Genomic DNA, 20,612 nt, shown 5'->3' on the forward strand with positions numbered 1-20,612 from the left:
TGCAAATATTGTTGCGAGTGGTTCCATCATTTGCAAATTATCAAGTTTGGCGGCTTTACAAAATAGATATTTCATTTTGCAAAAAACTTTACATGAACTCCTCTTTTGTCTCAACTTTTTTTTTTTTTTTTTTTCCTTTTTGCCAAAACAACTTAAGAATATTAAGACTTAAGTTAACACATGTGATAGTTGTAAAACATGTCAGTAATATGTAAAATAGAAAGATTTAAATATTTAAAAAACATTTTTAGTAGATTGTAATATAAAACATTTTTCTCTCAATATTTTATGTAACTTTTCTTGTAAGATCAATATTGTTGGCATTTTTTAAAGATGATACATAATATTTTTTAGAAGAAGAAGAAGAAGCAGAGACGATGCTAACACATAATATAAAATTATTAAGTTTGCGTGATTTAAATTTGTGGCAAAAAATATTAATGTATCTATGATAAAAGTTTTTATCTAAATGATATATAGTAGTTCATATTTTTTTTAAAAACTTGATTCAAAAAGTTCATTCTCAATAGCCTTTTAAGTCTACAAATTGCTCAAGCTATGGGCCTAGACACATTCAAATAATGCTATCTAAATTATAAAATATATGACCCTTTATCATACAAATATATTGATTCCCCCAATGTTTGGTAAAAGAAGGCAAGTTTGTATTGAGCCATTTTCTTGATTTGTGTTGCATAATTTAATAGTATGAAAGATGTGAATGGATTTAAATGTTGAATAAAAGAAGATGAGAGGAAAAAAAAGTAAAAATAAAATATATAGCAATAAACATCAAATTATCCAAATCATTCTATGTAATATAATATCATTGTATTATTATATACTATATGTATAATACAGTAGGATAATTTTTAATCAAAGAGAATATAAAAGATAACAACTTAAAACACAAAACTAAATTGCATCAACCCAAAGTAGAATTCCAATTAACACAAAAATTCATCAACCTAAAGAATTGATGCTATAAAAATAAAAAAATCAAACAAAAAATGAAAAACAAATTGAGAGAGAGAGAAGTAACCTTTTTTGTGTGGGAAAACTATGCATAAAATGAAAAAGAAAATGTCAAATTTATAGTAAGATGTTGAGAATAAGAAGAGTCAAAATAAAGGAAGATAAAAAGGTAGAGAAATAATGATATTAAGGTATAAAGTAGTGGGAAGATGAAGAGGTAAAATGGAGGGAGAGTTTTGGAAAATTAATAATAAAAATAATGATTAACAAATATTTTAATTTTTAAATAATGGAGTTATAAGTAACCTTAAATGAGAAAATGTTTGAAAAAAATATATAAGAAAAATTGGAAACAAAAAATGATGATGTGGTTGCTGATGTCGCTCAACGTGAACGTAGCAACATTAAATGCTACGCTTCAGCTTTTTGTAATATATGGATATAGATATAGAATATAGATATGTGTGTGTTTGTTCCACAAAGACATTCACATTCAACGGGCAACCACTTGGGTGATTGTTAAATCATCAACCGAACATATTTCTAGCTGTAAAGCCTGTAATCTGGAGTCTTTTTCGTCACCTTCATCTCTTTTCGTTGAAAAAGCAGGCTTTTTGGGATTTGTCACACCTATAGTTTCATTTTTTAGCATTGAGGAAACTTCCAACATTGATGGCCTATCAATTGCGTTTTCTTGAACGCATAAGAGAGCTATTTGCATGCATCGAATTAGTTTACATGATGAAGTTGTATCATCTAGAGTTGGATCCATAAATTCCATGCCTTTGCCTTCTTTGCATAGCTCATATGCCTGAAATATAGAATATTGACCATCATTTTGAAATGGGGAAATATATAATACACAACAAAAGAAAACAAATTTAAGATTGGTTCTAGCAATGTTTGTTAAAGAAACTTACATACTCTAGGAGGTTTAGATTCTCATCCAAGCCATGATAACTAGTAGTCCTCTTACCACTTATGATTTGTAGAAGTAGAACTCCAAAGCTATAAACATCAGATTTAGTGGAGTATACACCTTTTCGGGCATATTCAGGAGGAATATAACCACTGCATTGTGGAATTATCAAACAGCATTGTTAATTTCTTAACAAGAAATCATGGGCTATAAAGCTTTATCAGGTAGAGGTACTTACTATGTTCCAACAATCCGATCTGTGTTTGCTTCGCGTTCATCTTTCTTGAAAATTCTAGCCATTCCGAAGTCTGAGATCTTCGGCTTCATCTCTTCATCCAGTAAAATGTTACTAGATTTTAAGTCTCGGTGAATTATTATCATTCTTGAGTATTCTTGGAGATATAGAAGCCCTTGAGTTACTCCTTCAATAATGTCAATACGTTTTTTCCAATCCAATAGGTCCCGTTTGATAGGGTCTATGAAAAATTCCATATTATAGCAATCAGTTCTATAATCATATTGGGGCTAATAGAGCACTAAGATGTGAAAAATTGCATTTAACATATCTCAAATGTTGTAATTGGAAGCAAGACAGATATCATACCAAAGAGGTAGAAGTCCAAGCTTTTGTTTGGCATGTACTCATACATTAGCATTTGTTCATCACTTTCAATACAAAATCCCAATACTTGCACAAGATTTACATGTTGTAGTTTCGCAGTAAGCATAACCTCATTCTTGAACTCCTCAAATCCTTGCGTAGATGTTTTCGAAAGTTTTTTCACTGCTATTTCATTTCCATTTGGTAACACACCCTGATGAAATATACACACACTTATGATTGGTATTATTCACCCAAAAAGATACTTCAAGACATTTTCTACCCATGCTAATAAGAGCATTTCTAGGACACAACATTTTTCATAACTCCAAACATGAATTATAAAAGTCTATAAATGGCACTACTTTTATTATACGCAAATCACAACAAGTCATATTAACAACTGTGAAAAATGTTGTGTCCCTAATCCTATTTGGAAATAAAATATGACATTGGAATTGTTTTATAGATAGATTCATGTTTTTGCCAATTGCTTGAGTGTAAAAGATGTAGTAACAATAGTTTACCTTATAAACGGGGCCATAACCTCCCTCTCCGAGTTTATTTTCAAATGAAAATTTATTTGTAGCTGCCTCAATGTCAGCTAAACTAAATACTTGCAGATTAGGAACATTGCTATTTGAATCTCCAGCAGCTGCTATGTTATTAGCTTTGGACTCTAATTTTTTTGCTATAACTACAATTCCAATATTTAAAAAATAAGAATAAAAAGTAGAGAAAAGGCTGAAAATATTAATTCTCAAATCATGGGAATAATAAGTTATCCTTCTAACCATAGATGAGAACTGTAGCACATGTAGTAGAAAAGGAAAAAGTTACCTTTGGATCTGAGCTTTCTCATCCATAAGTAACACACTAAAAGGCATAGTAGGAGAGCAATGGTAGCAGTTGTAGTCAAAATGATCACTAATAATCGCCACTTGGGTCGTCCATTATTTTCTTCTTCTTGAGCTGACAATGCAATTCATTAATGTTAAGAGAGATGAATATGTCATAGAAGATCTTGAAATAATGTCATTTAGATTTTTTTTTTCATTTTTGACACCTTTAACAGTGTGTTTGGAAAGGCTGGAGGAGAGGGGAAGAGAAGAGAAATGAGAAGAAATGTAGTCATTTCCCTTTGGTCCACATATTGCAATCCACCCAAATTGGGGGGATTTGAAGGGAGATAATGGTTTTTAAAAAATGGGGGCCACATACGTAACATAATATAATATGAAGTTGCATATTTGTCCATAAATGCACTTACACCTATAGGTGTAAAATAGAAAAAGTGCACAATTTTACATATTTTTGTGCAAAATTTACATAAATCAGTCCATCAATATTATTGTACATATCCAATATTATTACGATAACTATGCAAATATACACAGTCAAGCTCTCTAAATGATTATATTATTTTATTCTCTCTCTCTTCCCCTACCCCTTTCTCCTTTACTTTCACTTCATTCTAGCGACACCCTACCCTTTTCCTCCTCTACCTTCTCTTGAATCTAGCAACATGCTATGCAAATCTATACAAATCATCAAACTCATTCTAAATCTAGATCTAAATTCATCAAACCCATATACAAAGTCATATAAATAATCAAACCCAAATTAAGGAGGAGAAAAAGAAGATGTCGAAGAAGAAATAGCAACAGCAAATAAGCCCAAATCACAACTTTCTCTGCCCAAAATCTTTGCTTTCTCCACCTAAAATCACTGCCCATAATCAAACGCAAATTGCAAAAGAAGAAGAAGAAGAAGAAGAAGAAGAAGAAGAAGAAGAAGAAGAAGAAAGAAAGAAAGAAAGAAAGAAAGAAAGAAAAAGGAGAATGAGAATGAGAAGAAAGAGAGGCACATTTAGGGAAAATAGAGATAAGGAAAAGAAGAAGAAAGAGTCTGTGTGTTTAGAGGGAAAAAAAAAAAAAGAGTGTTAGGTGGCGGTAGGTGTAAAATAATAATAAAAAAAGTGAGGAAAAATATTATTTAAATAAAAGAGTGTGAATAATAGATAAACTGGTGTAGGTGTTTTTGTAAAGTACTTGTGTAAAATTGAAAAAAGTGGGTTCTTATGCTAAAATAGATTGAAAACTTTAGACGGGTTGATGTGAATGCTCTAACTTTTATGCTTTTTTTTACACTTATATTAGCATAGAAGTAAAAAACCATATATTTTCTTTACAGTTTCTTTCTTTTTGCAAACAAAAGAAAGGAAAAATAAATATATTCTTCCTTTTTCTTTTCCCCTTCTCTCCCTATTTCCAAACATACACATGAGAATTGATTTGTTTTCTTTTCTTTCTCATTTCCTTGCTATTATTCATTTCTTTTCTCTTCTCTTCCCTCATTTATAACCAAACAAAGCCTAATTGTTAAAGGAATGGTATCTCATATAGTTTAGTTATGAGTTTAAAACTTTAAATTTGGTACAGTTGTGGCCTTAAAGGATGGGATTTTACACTCTCTAATCCCAGCTTGCCACTTCAATATTTTACAAATTAAAGAATAAGTGGTGCCACACACAATCAATCCCTAACAACCTAAATCACAAATCTGCTCCATTAATAGATTCAACTAAGCCCCAGGCTCCACCCATCCCGATTGTAGCCGTCAGCATCCTTAGTACCAAGCTCAACCCATTATTAACCCCCGTTCATCGCTTAACCTAAGTTAGTGAGTTATTCTAAAACTCTCTCTCTCTCTCTCTCTCTCTCTCTCTCTCTCAAAATTAAACCTTCATGTCCGGTTGAAGCTCTCTATGAGCTTTTCCCACCGCCCACTAGTCATCATTGCCATAGTCTCTCTCTCTCTCTCTCTCTCTTCCCAACTTTTTCCTTCTCACTCAACCCTCCCCCTTTTTCAGATTCATCCATCTTGCTCTCACTTGATTTGGGTCTCTCTGTATCTTTGTTTGATTCATCTTGGAGTGAGTGCCATCACTCCATTGCGGTAATTTAGAGGTTCTAGGTGGTCATGTTTGGTGGATTACAAATTGGTGGTCATGGTTGGGTGTTTTGAAAGGTGTTTGGTATTGGAAACTCTGGCCATGATCTGAAAGGCATGACAGAGCCTAGGGGATTGCGTATTGGTGGTGGTGAGTGGCGGTAGACCTTAGTGCCAAGGAAGCTAGCCGCTATTGGTGATGGGCAATGCTTGGTGGCTGGCCAAATCTGAGAGAGTATGTTGTGATTTGGTGGGTTGATGATGATTGATTATGTATGGCATTACCTATTCTTTATTTTGTAAAATGCTGACGTGGCAAGTTGGGATTAGAGGATGTAAAACCCCTTATTTATGCCAAAATCGAACTGAATTTAAACTCTTAGTTTATTAAAGCAATGCTTGATAATTTAATCTTATCAATGTCAAAAAGAAATCATTTGTGCCACCTTTTGTGTTCCACTTTATATTCTATAAAATATGATATTTCATATGTTTAATTTTTTACTTTCATTATTTTATAAGGAAAATAAAATAAATATATGGTAAGTTGTGATTGCTAAAGTATAAAGTTGAACACTGTTAGGGTCATATTTTGTTGTAATTGGCTAATCCTTTGACAAAATGCACTTTACTTGTAATTAGGTAGATCTAAAATGGGTTTAGTACTTCAAGAAACATGTTGTTCAAGTCAAGTATTAAAGACATGAAGATTGGTCCAAAAAACAAGTGTAAAAAGTTGTTCATTAACTCTCGACCGATAGCTTGACAAATGCTTGCTATCGAGACTTAATGTGAAGCTTAAAAGATAGCTCAACAACAGTTCGATGTATCGAGAATTACGATTTCAGATTTTCCAATCTGAAATTCGGCCCAGTCTTGTATATTTGTTTGGGGTTTCTTTTTTTACAACCCTAGACATATATAAGGTTTATTTTAAAGGTCATCACACATGGATATAGAGACCAAGAGACTTATTTTCTGTATGTGAAGCTAATATGTTTGTACGCCATAAGATTTTGTAACCGAGCGCTTTTAAATCTTCATTGTTGATGAAGTGAAGAACTTTGTAACCAACAACATCCGTTCAAGTTGGTGGAGTTAGTCACGTACTTGGGATCCGTGCAAAGGGTTAGTCACAAATTGGAGGTTTGTGCATCAAGGGAAAGAAGGCTACTGCAAGATCAAGTCCAATTGGGTATTGGAGTGAAGATTCAACTGTAGGTTGGTATTTCGGGATAGGCCAAGGTAGTTGGTAAGATTCCTTATACTTGTAACCGCTTGATTATTGATTAGTGGATTCTTGAGAGATGTGACCTTAAAATCACCCGGTGGGGGTTTTGCCTTGCGAGGTTTTCCCCATTTGTCAACAAATCACCGTGTTTAATTTATTTTCTGCTGCATTTTTTTTTTTTTGGTGATTTGCTTGTGCCTCCATGATTTGCATGCAACTAAACCTAATTAATCAATTTGGTTAATTGAATTAATTAATCGGAGTCAAGCTATTTTAACCCAACAAATACAAAAAAATGGGACAGAGAGTTTAAATTTGGTCAATGTCGTATTGCATATGTCATGCCAATTAGCAGCTGACTTTTGTGGAATAATTCTAGTTCCACATAAAATGTCACAACTTTTAACACAATTATCTTATATGGCAAATTGTGACTGACTGCTCATCACTATAACATGGACCTGCCACTCACAGTTTGTCATGTGGTTGATTGTGGCAAAGTTGTAGTCCTAGAATTTTTGTTTCGTTTCATGGTATACTACGTAGCATCTTTCTATTGCAGTCCCTCTCTTGGGGATAACTGGTAATGAAGTCTCTATCTGTTTCTAAGCTAACTAATGAAATACAGGAAAAATCAGGTCTTGATGGCCTACCAAGTTATTAGGACAAAAATCATTTAAGAAGCCGGTTGCTTTACGGCTACGGAAGAAATTTTTACACCATCTCACTTATATTTAAGCCCACCACAACAATATAGAGAAGGTTTGAAAATGATGTGAACTATATCCGGTGCTCATAGACTTATTACTAAACAAAAGGACAATAATCAAAGCTCATGTGTGGTGCCTTTGGGTGCAATTTTGTAACGAGTGGCTAGGAGGAGAGAAAGATTTCAACATGATTATTTGAATGATGGGGAAGCCATTGACATTGTTAGGTTCTAAGTATTTAGTCATAAATGTTTAGGTTCTAAATATGTTGTATGTTGACAAACCGAGAACAAAAACTTGTCTAGGATTAGATCTTAGTGTCTTTGAAGTGTTTTAGACATTGCTCAAGTTAATATAAGTCAAGATTCAAAAACACACAAGCTGCTAAAAGAAAAATTCAAAATCTGTCAAGCTTGACTGATCGAGAGAAGCCTTTGATTGATCGAACTGCGAATTTGCAGAATTTTAAATAAAGCCTAACAGCCCGCGAAACATTTAGGATTTGAGTCCAACACTACTAGGTATAAAAGGAAAACCCTAAAACACGTTTTTCAAGTCTTAAGAGTTACTCTTGTGAGATCTGTAAGGTTTTGTACCTTCCAACTCTATCAAGCACCCATTGAAGATCAAATCTATATTGCTAGTACTGGTGGAGTAAAGTTGCAACCAAGCCTTCAGCTATCAAGTGTACTGAAGAACAAGACATGAATTGGTGGTTTATGAAAGAGAGCAGATCCAAATTAAAGAAGTTTGAGAAGTTCAAAGCCCAGTTTAGTAATTGTGTTAGATTTACTATGAATTGGTATTGTTAATTGTAAATCTCAATTTGATATAGTGGATTGTTCTCTTGGGATAGTTCCCCCTAAGTTTTTTACCTTGAAACGAGTAGTTTCATTGGTTTTCCTAGGTTTTCATATTATTGTTTTCATATCATTGTTTTATTTACTTTTCTGTTGTGCATGATATGTTTGATTATTGTATAACCTAGGACTGCATAATTAACCTAATAACTACTTGGCTAATCAATTAGGTTAAATATATTGTGTTTTCTAGGGATCTAAAACTTCAAGTGGTATCAGAGCGAGTAAGCTCTTGATTATGTAGTCTTACCTAGAGTTGATCCTTGACCATTGTTGTCATGGATCGTGGTCACTCACTAATGATCCATCCCTACTTTGATGGAAATAATTATGCATATTGGAAGGTGAGGATGAAAGCCTTCTTGAAATCTCAAGATGAGAAAGTTTGGTTGTTTGTGGAAACTGGTTGGGAAAAACCTACCACTCTTGTGGCTCAATGGACTGATGCCCAAAAGGAAGCAGCTAGCTAGCTTTAATAGCAAGGCCATGAATGTGGTATTCAATGCTGCTTCCCTAGAAGAATTCAAAAAGATATCTAATGTAGAGTTAGCACACATTGCATGGAATATCTTACAAACTGTGCATAAAGGAGCTATGAAAATAAATAAATTGCAATAGTTAACTTCTAGGATTGAGAGTATCAAAATGGCAGAAGATGAGACCTTTGATGCGTTTTATGCTAAACTCAATGACATAGTAAACTCTGCTTTTAACTTGGATGAAGTTTATGAGGAACCTAAGATAGTTAGAAAAATCTTAAGATCCTTAACTGAAGAATTTAGGCCCCAAGCCACTGCCATTAATGAGAGCAAGGATGTGTACACAATCCCTGTAGATGAACTAGTTGGATCCCTTCAAACTTATGAGTCTTACCTAAGACCAGCAAGTCCAAATCTATGGCCTTGAAATTAGTAGATGATGTTAATGAGAATGTGTTTGATGATGAGATTTCTTCTATTGAAATTGCTTATCTTGCCAAACAATTAAGAAACATTTTTAAAAATAATAATAAAAGGGCCAAAAACAAAAACTTTGCTGACCATAAGAATGTGAGGAAGAATGAACAACCTAAAGGTAATCCATCTGAAAAACCTAACTTTAACAAAGACAAGGTTGTTCAATCTTCAAGCAACTCTTTAGGCCAACAATGTTTTGGATGTCAAGGTTATGGACATGTTAAAGCTGAATGTCCTACATACTTAAGGTCTAAGGGTAAAGCTATGGTTGTCACTCTTAGTAATGATGAGTGATCTAATTATGAGTCAGATATTGATCAAGAAGGTAAGTTCATGGCCTGCACTGCTATTGCTGTAGTAGATGAATCTGTTGAGTAAAATGTTTAGAGTCCTGATGAGGAATTCTTTGAGAATGCTAACTTGCAAGAAACTTACAATAAGCTATGCTAGATTGTAGCAAAAGATGCCACGAATGTTGATCTTTCTTTGAAAAAGATAGATACTCTAGAACTTGAAAAGAAAAACCTTTTGGTCATATTGTTTGATGCAAATGAATTGATTAATGTTGTTAAGATTGAGAACATGACTTTGACTAAAAAGGGGCTAGAAACTGAATTGAATGTTTCTAGAGAACAACTTGGTAAGACTTCTAGTTCTAAGCTTGATAACATGTTAAGGGTCCAAAAATCATCATTTGATAAGTCTGGATTAGGATATGTTAAGAGTGGTTCTTCTTCTATGTTGACTCAAACTAAGTTTGTTCCTCCAGTGTCTGTGCCTAAATTGGAAATAAGGGTTGAAAAGGAAGAAATTATAGTCACTAGGAAAATCAGGGTAGATTTAAGTGACACCAAACCTAAGCAGCCTGCTTATCCTATAGCTAAGAAACAACACAAGCCTCAATGGGTTTGCCATTTTTTGTGGCGGAGCTAGGCATACTCGCCCTAACTGCTTCAAGTTTCATGCTAGCAAATAAGCAACTAAACAAAAAGTGTCTGTGCCAAAAGCACAAGACCCAATGATACTTATTCATGAGTTGGTAAAAGCTCTTGGCCTTTATTCCAATTCTCGAGTTGATCATCAATCTCATCTATCTAAGAACTCCAATTTCAAGCTTGCATCTAAGAAGATGTGGATGCAAAAGACTCATCATAAATGAGCCTGTTTGACATGGTCCTCGTGCTTCGTTTCTTGATTCTTTGGACAAATTTTTTTGTTTAGGATTTATTTTCAGCATTTCATTCTAGGATTGATTAGGATGTTTTTAAGTTTTTTTTTTTTTTTTAAAATTAATAAAAAAAAAACAATTGTATTGCACACCATTTAGTGTGTGATCAAGGTTGGCCAATGAAATTTTGCATTCATGACTGTGTACCTTATTCAGCTTTGATAAACTTTGTTTTTCACTTCACTAGTTTATGATGCTTTACCCTTGATTGTGTGATTTGTATTTAGTCTTTAATCAAACGATCTTGATTTTGATGTCACATATTTTGGTTGTAAGTACTAAAAAATCCTAGGAAAAAGACATAAATAACTATCTTACTACTATTACTCACCAATCATAAACATCTGTGTGCAAATCATAAACATCTATGTGCAAATCATAAAAACTGTGCTTCATAAAGTGTAGCACTTACACAACAAGAAAAAGGTGTTTGTAAATATAAAAGGTATTTTCTTTTCTTTCTCTTATATACTCGTGCATGATATGCTAAATTATGCATGAAAGAAAAATGAAAAAAATAATGTGATCAAAAGAAAAAGAAAAAGCAAAAAGAATCAGAACTCTTTTAAAATATGATTGCAAGCATGTTTTAGGAGATGTGAGAGTTATAGGATGTAACTCTTTAGGTGATAGTCGCTTTCAAACCAATGTGATTGATGATATAGAAAAATTTGAGTAAATTCTATCTACATATCACCTATTTAGTGTTTTGTACACTTACTAGTTGCACACACTACATGCAAATCATTGCTAAATCATGTACATGAGATTGTGTGTATTGTCTAATTTGGCCATCTTTAATTGCATATGAGGTGATGTATAATAAAACTTTCTTGAATTTGGGTGGAATTTGATGAAAAATGGTTTAAAAGTTTTAAATCAAGTGATTTTTACTTCTTGTTTGATTTTAAGTTTAAGAACTTAAGTGTAAAATGATTTTGAAACTTTCTAGACGTGTTCATGTGCATTTCATGTCATAAAAACTATTTTTGAGTTGGTTTTTTGCAAAATTTCTAAATTTTTCAAAATTCAAAAATTTTCACTGGTTCGCTTATTCGATTGATTGAAAATTCCATGTCCGGTTATTCGATTAATGCTCAATTCCTCTCAACCAATCGAAATTCAAAATTTTCAAATTTTAAATGCTTTTGACAGATCAGTTTTTTTCCTATCTCACCATTTTTCTTCAACTACTCTCAATCCCTTTCATAAAAAAAAAATAATAAAAAAAAAATTGTATTGAAAATTCCTAATTTGCCTATTCAATTGATGCTCGATTCCTCTCGACCGATTGAAATTCGAAGTTTTTGAATTTTAAAGGCTTTTGACAGATCAGTTTTTGTCCTATCTCACCATTTTTCTTCGACTCTTCTTGATCCCTCTTAGAACATAATTTTTTTTTTTGTCTTTTTCCAAGTCAAAGCTTTAAGGTTTTCTTCTACATCATTGGTGAGACTCTCTTACCCTTTTTTTTTATTATCAAATTATAACATAACATGCATGAATCATTCAAATTTCTTAAAATTTTTGGACTTAGAAAATTTGGGGGTTTTGATGTTTTTGGGTGTTTTGATTTGAAATGGTCAATGGGTTTTTGTCTACGCATGATATACACATGATTCTTATGCCTGAATTTCAAAAAACAATTTCATGATTCTTGAAATTTTTTGAAATTAGGGTTCATGTGTTCTTGAGTAAATTGGAGATTTTGTTCAATTGGATAAAATTGGGTAAAATTGATCTTTGTAGTTGATTGATTGAATGTTTATAACATGTTTTAAACCTGTTGTGATGATCAATTTATGTTTTTTTTTTTTTTTTTTTGAAAACTTAGGGGTTATGTTCTTCATAAATTGGGGATTTTTCATAAAACTTGATTTTCTTGATCAATTTTCAAATTCTTTGATTTTTAACACCTCAATGCATTAGTTTCATGCATCATATGAGTATGTGCATCATGCATCATTTAGAATTTCAAGATTGCATCCCTATATCTTGTTTATTTCTCTAATGCAGACTCCCTTTGTGTTTTCTTGTATTTCTATTTCTACTCCTTAGAACTTAGACATGGCTCCTAGATTTAAGGGTTAGTTGCCCATTTGTACAAACTTAGTGTCTCCCCCTGTGGCCATAATTAGAAAGTTCTACTTTAACCTGTTTATCCACTCTGGCTGCAACCAATGGTAACTTCTTGACTACTTGGATTAGGGGTGATGAGTATCAAATCACTAAGAAAGTAGTAGCTGTTGCTCTCACTATTCCTTTTATACGTCACCCTACTTATCCATACATTGATCCCCCATGTCTTAGTGATTTTATGTCACTTTTGTGTGGCAAACCAATGACATGGGAAGATAAGCCTTGACTTGAGTCTAGTAAACACACTGAGGGAAACTATCTTTTGTTTAGGATTGCATGTCTTAGTATCTTTCATATCTCTTACATACATACGATTCCTGTTAATTGTTGTATATTCTTGTATGCCCTTGTCATTGGTGCTTCCATGTGTCTCCATTCTCTTTTCATCCAAACCATTGTAGATGTCAACAGAAACACTTCCAAGAAATAGTATCTCTTCTTCCTTGTTTCAATCTTTAGGATCTTAGAACATCCAAGATTTGTGTGTACCTCCTCTTCTGAGCTTGGCCATCAGATAGCACCTATTGGAGCAACCTTTCTAAAGCAAAGTAGAGCTCAAAAGAAGACCCTAGCAACAAGCAAGGGAAAGGGAAAGCGACAAAGAGTGGATCCTCCCCAAGGAGATGTACAAATTGATCCTTCTGTGGATCCTACTATTGAGGCCAAAGATAGGGATGAGGATACTCCTACTAGTACTTCTAGAGCTGCACCAACCCTCCGCTCAATGCTAGAGAGAGTGCTAGAGACTCAGTCGTACACGACACCATTATATAAACCTTTATGATGACTTAGGTAGCCCATGGACAGCTTTTGGAATCACTGATTATAGATGTTGCTACTTTGGGAGTTAAGTTCAATGAGTATAGGAGTTCTTTTCCTCCACCTCTACCCTCGGATGATTGAGATGATTGCCTTTGGCAATACGTAACAAAAAGGGGAAGTAGAATAGGTAGGGGGAGAGTTCTTGTACTTAAGGGGAGTATTTGTTTTTAAGGGGAGTTTGTTTAGTTTGTCTAGTTTTGGTTAGCTTTGTTTAGCCTTTTCTTTATCATTTATTGTTTTTATTATTTTTTTGTGTATTGACTTGTTTCACAAACTTGATGCTTTATGAGATATCTTGGTTTTCATTGGTTTCCTTGTTATATTTTTGTTTTGTGATTCAAAGTTAAGTTTATACTATATTTTCCACACATGCCTTTATGGTTTGTTTTCAATATTTTAGGAATTTATAGGTTAATTCTTTCATGATGCTTTTTCCTATTATTGCAATTTATAGATAGTAGATTGTAATTGAATTGTATTGGGAAAATTTCTTGTAATTGGGTTAGTTCTTGAGTTGAGCAATACATTTTGCATATAAGTTTTGTCATGGATTGCCAAAGGGAGAGATTGTTAGATTCTAAATATTTAGTCATAAATGTTTAGGTTCTAAATGTGTTGTATGTTGGCAAACCGAGAATAAAAACTTGTCTAGGATTAGATCTTAGTGTCTTTGTATTGTTTTAGACATTGCTTAAGTTGATACAAGTCAAGATTCAAGAATGTACAAGCTACAAAAAGAAGAATTCAAAATTTTTCAAGCTCAACTGATCGAGAGAAACCTTTGATCGATCGACTTACGAATCTGTAGAATTTTATATAAAGCCCAACAACTTGCGAAATGTTTAGGGTTTGAGTCAAAAACTGCCAAGTATAAAAGGAAAACCCTAACACATGTTTTTCAAGTCTTGAGCATTACTCTTGTGTGATTTGTGAGGTTTTGTATCTTTTAACTCTATCAAGCACCTGATAGGCCAAAAACGTATTAACCTATTGTGATGGATTAATTAATTAATTAGTCAAGTTCAATTAATTAACCAATTTAACATGCAAAGCGTGGTAGCACAAACAAATCACCAATTAAAATAAGTATGCAGCGAAAAATAAATGACACGGTGATTTATTTACGAATGGGGAAAACCTACACGACAAAAACCCCACCGGGTGAATTTAAGGTCACCACTCCCGAAACTCCACTATTATCACAACAAGCGGTTACAAGTAAAGGAATCCCAAGTACCTTACCAACCTACAGTTGAACTCTTACCCCAATGCCCAATTGGACTTATTCTGTAGTGACAATTTCTACTTTCGATGCACGGCTCCCAAGTACGTGACTAACTAATTGCGCAGATTCCAATACGCGACTTCAATCACCAACTAGAGAAGATTGTTGGCTGCAAAGTTCTTCAATTCATCCACACGATGAAGATCAAGAAGATGCTTGGTTAGAAAACCCTACGGTGCAAAGACACAGCAACTTCTTCACAAGAGAGATGAACTAGGGCAAGAGCTTTGTCTCAAGTTACAATTTGCATGAATAGGAATTTCTCAATGCTTGTGCAACTTGGCACACTTTGATGACCCTTAAAATAATCCTTTTATATGTCTAGGGTTAGAAGAAAAGAAGGCCTAAAGACACATCCACAGATTGGAATCAAAACAGAACTCAGAATCTGTTTTTCTTAAATCTCGACAGCTAAAGGTGTCAAGGTGCTGTCGAGTAGCTGTCAAGCCTCGGGGCCAAAACAGCTTCTTAAAGCTCGATAGATGCAGCTATCGAGCTTTAACAAAGAGCACTTCTAAGCTTGTTTCTTGGACAGACTTGATGACTTCAACACTTGATCTTGAAACACAGTTTCTTAAAGTATAAAACTCATCCTAATTCTACCCAATTACAAATAAAGTACATTTTGAAAAAGGATTAGCCAATTACATAAATAATGAATGACATATATTCTAAACAAGTGAAACACATATGTCCTAACAGCACCTACCAGAGATCAAATCCATATTGCTAGTACTAGTGGAGTAAAGTTGCAACCAAGCCTTCAACTATCAAGTGTACTAAAGAATAAGGCATGAATTGGTGGTTCATGTGAGAGCAGATCTAGATCAAAGAAGTCTGAGAAGTTTAGAGCTTAGTTTGGTAACTATGTTAGATTTACTATGAATTGGTATTCTTGACTATAAATCTCAATTTGATATAGTGAATTGTTCTCTTGGAATAGTTCCCCCCAGATTTTTTACCTTGAAACGAGTTGTTTCATTGGTTTTCCTAGGTTATTATATCATTGTGTTATTTACTTTTCCGTTATGCATGATATGTTTGATTATTGTTTAACCTAGGACTACATTATTTAACCTAAATAACTACTTGGCTAATCAATTAAGTTAAACATTTTGTGTTTTCCAAGGGTTTAAAACTTTAGAGACATTTTTACAAGGCTTAGCCAAAATTTGGCATTATAGCCCTATCAGTGCTCTGGATACAAAATCAGGCCTAATGAATCTTTTTTCCTCGATTAAACACATTGGGACATCCAAAATATTAGTCTCATAATTATTTTGGCTAATACGATCATATTTCAAGTCATAATGATACTATTTGAATTTGATAGACATGGCAAAACGGGCCAAAATTTGCTAAGCCAACCCAAACCCGCCTTTTTTGAACCCATTCGAACTTGAATTTTTTAGCTTGAATAAAAAATGGACCAACCTGTGGCCCTCCCTTTTTTTTTACGGGTTAACCCAGTTCGACTTGACTGACCCATGAATCGACCTAGTATTTTTTTTTTCTAAAAAATATTTAGACTAAATGCCAAGGTGCTAGGTGCATAGAGATAAAGCACTACACTAACAATATTTAGCCATTTAGTAGCCACCAGCAGCAATGGCCTTACTCCCATTTATTAAAAAAAAAAGTTAATTAAAAGGAAAAAAAAAATACAAAAGGCAAAAGCATCTGCAACTACACGTCTACACTACTAAACATCTAACACTAAGTTAAATACTAAGTAGTAGAGGAAAAAAAAATTCAAAAGACAAAAGAATTTACAACTACACATCTATACTGCTAAATGTCTAACACGAAGTTAAATACTAAGTAGTAGAGGAAAAAAATACAAAAGGAAAAATCATTTACAACTACACATCTACACTACTAAATGCGTAACACTAAGTTAAATACTAAGAAGTAGAGTTAAATACTAGGACTAAGTTACTAACACTAAGTCTAAATAGCACAAAACAAAACTAAATTAAAAGAAAAGGTCCAAAAGCCCGTATCATCAGTGAATTTTGAATCTGAAGTGTGTAAACTTAAAATATATACTTTTTGTGCACCTTAAAATCTATCTCTCTCTCAAGTTGTAAATTTGTAATTATAAGCATTATGCATGTGAGTTATTAACATAGAAGATTTTGTTATTATGAGTGTAAAGAATTTTAGTCATATATGTACAAAACTATCAGAATTGGAAGGATATGGAAAATTTTATGTTTTTTTGGTTTGTTCATTTTTTCCCCCTTCACATTTATAATAGTAACACAAATAGTCTAATAACAATAGGTGCCCACTTAACCAAAAAAACAATAAAAAAGGGTATTACGTACCATTTGTTTCCTTGATTGATTTGATTCATTCTCTCTAAAAATTTGGCATTTATTTGCTTTTTTCTTTTTTTTCCATGTGTAAATAGAGGTTGGTCCGAACATGCCCGACCCGCCCGCAACCTAATTGGCCCGACTCGTTTTCAACCCGTTTAAAACAATCCATTTTTAAACTCGACCCATTTGACTTGCAACCCAATTAACCCGATCCGATTCGACTGTTTGCCATGTCTACCATTTGATTCTTTAAAAATGTGGGCAATTTTTTTTTTTTTTTTTTGAGGAAACAAATATGTGGGCAATTAGATTAACTTTATGGCAAGAGAAATTAATTTAAAGAAATAGAATACCAAGAGTGCAGCATCTCTTCCGTACCTGCTAAAGAAAGTGCCCAATTATCATCATATGGGATTTGCCACACAACGTAACCAAGTAGCTTCTTCTCTCTGGCATAAGAAACCTTCATTCTGACAGCCTCAACATCATCAAAGCCAATCCAAGTCGATCCGACTGTGCAGTAATTTACTACATATGTAGCATTATACATTATAGCAGCCCCATAGCTCTGAACATAACTCTTGATTCGGTAATACCTGATGGCTCCACCACCTTTAATTGCAATGGCAGCAGGACCTGTTGCTGGAGCACCTATTCCGTTGTCACTAGGGCTCTTTAGCGTCCACGCATAGCCATAGAAAGGCAATCCCAAAACCAACTTGCTAGCAGACAAGCCTCTACCAGTCCATGCACCAATACCATAATCCGTGTTAGCGTTACTCGATGGGTCATATAAGGCTGCAGAAGCACCGGTATAGTTTGACCATCCGGGCGCATGGTAGTCATAAGCATTAACATGGACCCAGTTCAAGTTACTCCGAATTGAGTCCACAGGGAAAGAAACTGAATTTAAATCTGGCGAGAAATGAACAGCAGCAGTCAAAATCAAGTCTTTCTGGCTAGAATTCTTTGCCTCAAAATTCACAGCCGCACGCCAATCTTGAAATAGCAATCCCATATTGGTCATGTCGGAGCTAGTGTTCGCCGAATTCCAACCAAAGTCTAGGCCTTGAAAACCATAAAGCCTTGCTATCTTTATTGAAGAGTCTATGAAAGATTTTCTGTAAGAAGCCTTGCTGACCATATTTGAAAGGGTGGTGTGGTTTGCATCTGCACCACCAATGGAAAGAAGAGTGGTGACTGATGGATTCTTTTGTCTAACAGTGTCTGTGAAGGTGAAGAAGTATTGCTCATCACTGGATGGTACAGAGAGCTCGTAGGAGGAAGAGTTTACATGAGCAAAAGCGCAAATAAGGTGAGTATAGAGGGCTGAGTTTATGTCTGAAATGGGAGACCCGGTGCCAGAGTACCAGTAACCTGATTTGATCCAAGTTTGGGCTTCTGAAGGCATCAATTCTGAATAGAGAAGGATATGGAAAAGGAGAATGACAATTTTGGACATCATTCGTGTGGGTACTTGATTCTCAGGAGCAATTATAAGGTGCATATAGAAAGTCACCAAATTAATTGACAGTATTTGAGCAAGGAGAGGATTTTGTGAACTGCGAGTACTTTTGACAGGTGAGATTTAAGAGGGAGAAGGAGAAGGGGCCAGAGGAGAAAGATGGTGACAAATTAGTAAGCCATTGAAGAATGGCGTGGCAACTAATGCTTCCACTGCATTCTGCATATGACAAAAGGCCAAAGGTGTTAGTATAAACATTACTTTTTTCTTCTTGTGATTATTCAATTATCAATAAAAGAAAATGAGTTTTGATAGGAAAGAGAGTAATGTTATAGTTACACGTGGGATCTACGATAATGCCTACTCTATGAGACTACTGTTCCGGAACTATGTAAGAATTGCCCACTGTTTGAGAGCACCAAGCAGACATACTTAGTGCTGTGACCTTGCAATCACTTTCTAAGGCCTCACTTAGAGTGGAGATATAACGCTATCTTTTTCTACTGCCCCACACCACATGTAACTTTTTGTCTTTATCACGGAGAGTCTTTATCTTTTTTCCTGTCTTTTTGAGAAACATAGTGGTGTCTTGTTTTCAATTTTCTTTTCAAAGTCAAGAAACATGATGTGAAAAGGCTGGACAATATTGATCAGCTGGAACCTAACTTTGGATGGGGAATATCTACCAAAAAAATTGCATTGAGTGGGTTGGTAAAAAAATGATTAGACCTGAAAATAGAGAGAGCTGTACCGCCTACAATATTTTTAAAATATTTTTATAACAAATTTTAATTGGTAAGTTGCTACTTGTTCTAATTTAAGTTCACCATTAACATTTTTTTTTCTATCGGTAACAGTAAGTAACAACTTGCTATTTAACATTTGTTGTGAAAATATTGTAGACATAAAATTTTATTAAAAATAGAGGAGTTTGTGGTTGCAAACAGCTATGGGAAGAAATTTCTCTCTTCTAGTAAAACTTAATTGGATATTTCAAGCAGAAAAAAAAAAAAAAAAAAAGTCTTTGTGTACTCAAGTCCTTAAGAAGAAATATTGCACTCAACAAAGATTAAATTCTACAAACAACAACCAACTTCCTTGCTCTAATTGCGCGTTTGAATTCACGTTTGCCTTTGTGTTTCTCTTCTTTGCGCGTTTTCAGTTTTTTTTTTTCTCTAGCGCGTATGAACAATAAACGCACTGTTCATGCACATGGATTTACTGTGCAGAAGACAAAATGCATTGTTCAACACTGTTCACGCACTGTTCATGAGACTCACAAACACTTTATTCAGAAAAAAAAATATTAAAAATAGGTCTCACGATACTATTTACACATTTAATAATTATTTTACTACCGTGTTTTCAATTTTCAGCAATAAGTTCTATCTAAACAAACCCTAAATGTGAAAATCTATGAAGAAAGGGTAGATACTTTTGAGAAGGGAGTAAAATGGGTTTTGGGGTGTGATTGAAACCTTTAGTTTTGGGTTGATAGCTAGGCAAATTATGGGTCGTTGCATAATCTGAGGTGAAGGTTGACTCTGGTTGAGTTTGCGAGGGGCCAAGGCCTTGGTAGGCATTTCATAGGCCCTTGCGTATTACAAGAACTGGACCCTCCCTAAAATAGGTTCCTCGTGTGCCTGTGCCTGTGGTTCAACCACATATCCTAGTCATCATGGACCTGCCACTTTATGGAAGAACATGGCAATTGAAAAGTCCAACTGATAATAGGATTGGAGCTCCTGCAATTGTAATTGGGCTTGGCCGTAATGGTGTATCAATGTATGATAAGCGGACTGTATCGATGTATTCACATACTGGAACCAATTGGATTGGTACGAAAGGTTGAGTTTGCGAGGGAACAAGGCCTTCGTATGTATTTCTTATGGGCTCTTTGATATGACATGAACTGGACCCTCCCAGAGAAATAGGTACGTTTCTTTGGATTGGAGCTCCTCGTCTATTTGTTTTAAACGACAACAATATAAAATTGTGTGATTATTAATTGGCAAGTGAGTTTAGGCAAAAGGAAAAAAAAAAAAAAAACTACTCCTTTCATAGGAATTATAATTTTCGAAAACTTATCAAACAAACAACTTTTAAAAATTCTCATAAATATATAATCAAGCTCTCAAATTCCTA

General features: G+C 34.1%; 1 protein-coding gene across 2 annotated transcripts; it reads right to left on the reverse strand.

Annotated features, from left to right (window-relative positions):
* Window positions 1-1,355: 1,355 nt before the first annotated feature.
* Window positions 1,356-18,719, reverse strand: LOC142622650 (class V chitinase-like). Of its 2 annotated transcripts, XM_075796170.1 has the most exons (7): window positions 17,381-18,716; window positions 3,336-3,467; window positions 3,023-3,192; window positions 2,499-2,709; window positions 2,133-2,370; window positions 1,896-2,046; window positions 1,356-1,786 (listed from the first exon to the last, which is right to left on the reverse strand). In XM_075796170.1, the coding sequence occupies exons 1-7, from the start codon at window positions 18,507-18,509 to the stop codon at window positions 1,469-1,471; spliced, it is 2,349 nt and encodes a 782-aa protein (XP_075652285.1). In that variant the 5' UTR covers window positions 18,510-18,716; the 3' UTR covers window positions 1,356-1,468. The 2 variants fall into 2 exon arrangements, with proteins under 2 accessions (XP_075652285.1, XP_075652286.1); XM_075796171.1 differs by lacking the exon at window positions 1,896-2,046 and having other exon boundaries at window positions 1,651-1,786; window positions 17,381-18,719.
* Window positions 18,720-20,612: the final 1,893 nt, after the last annotated feature.

Source organism: Castanea sativa, chromosome 1 (assembly GCF_040712315.1).
Source record: "Castanea sativa cultivar Marrone di Chiusa Pesio chromosome 1, ASM4071231v1".
In the NCBI taxonomy this organism is placed as follows: domain Eukaryota; kingdom Viridiplantae; phylum Streptophyta; class Magnoliopsida; order Fagales; family Fagaceae; genus Castanea; species Castanea sativa.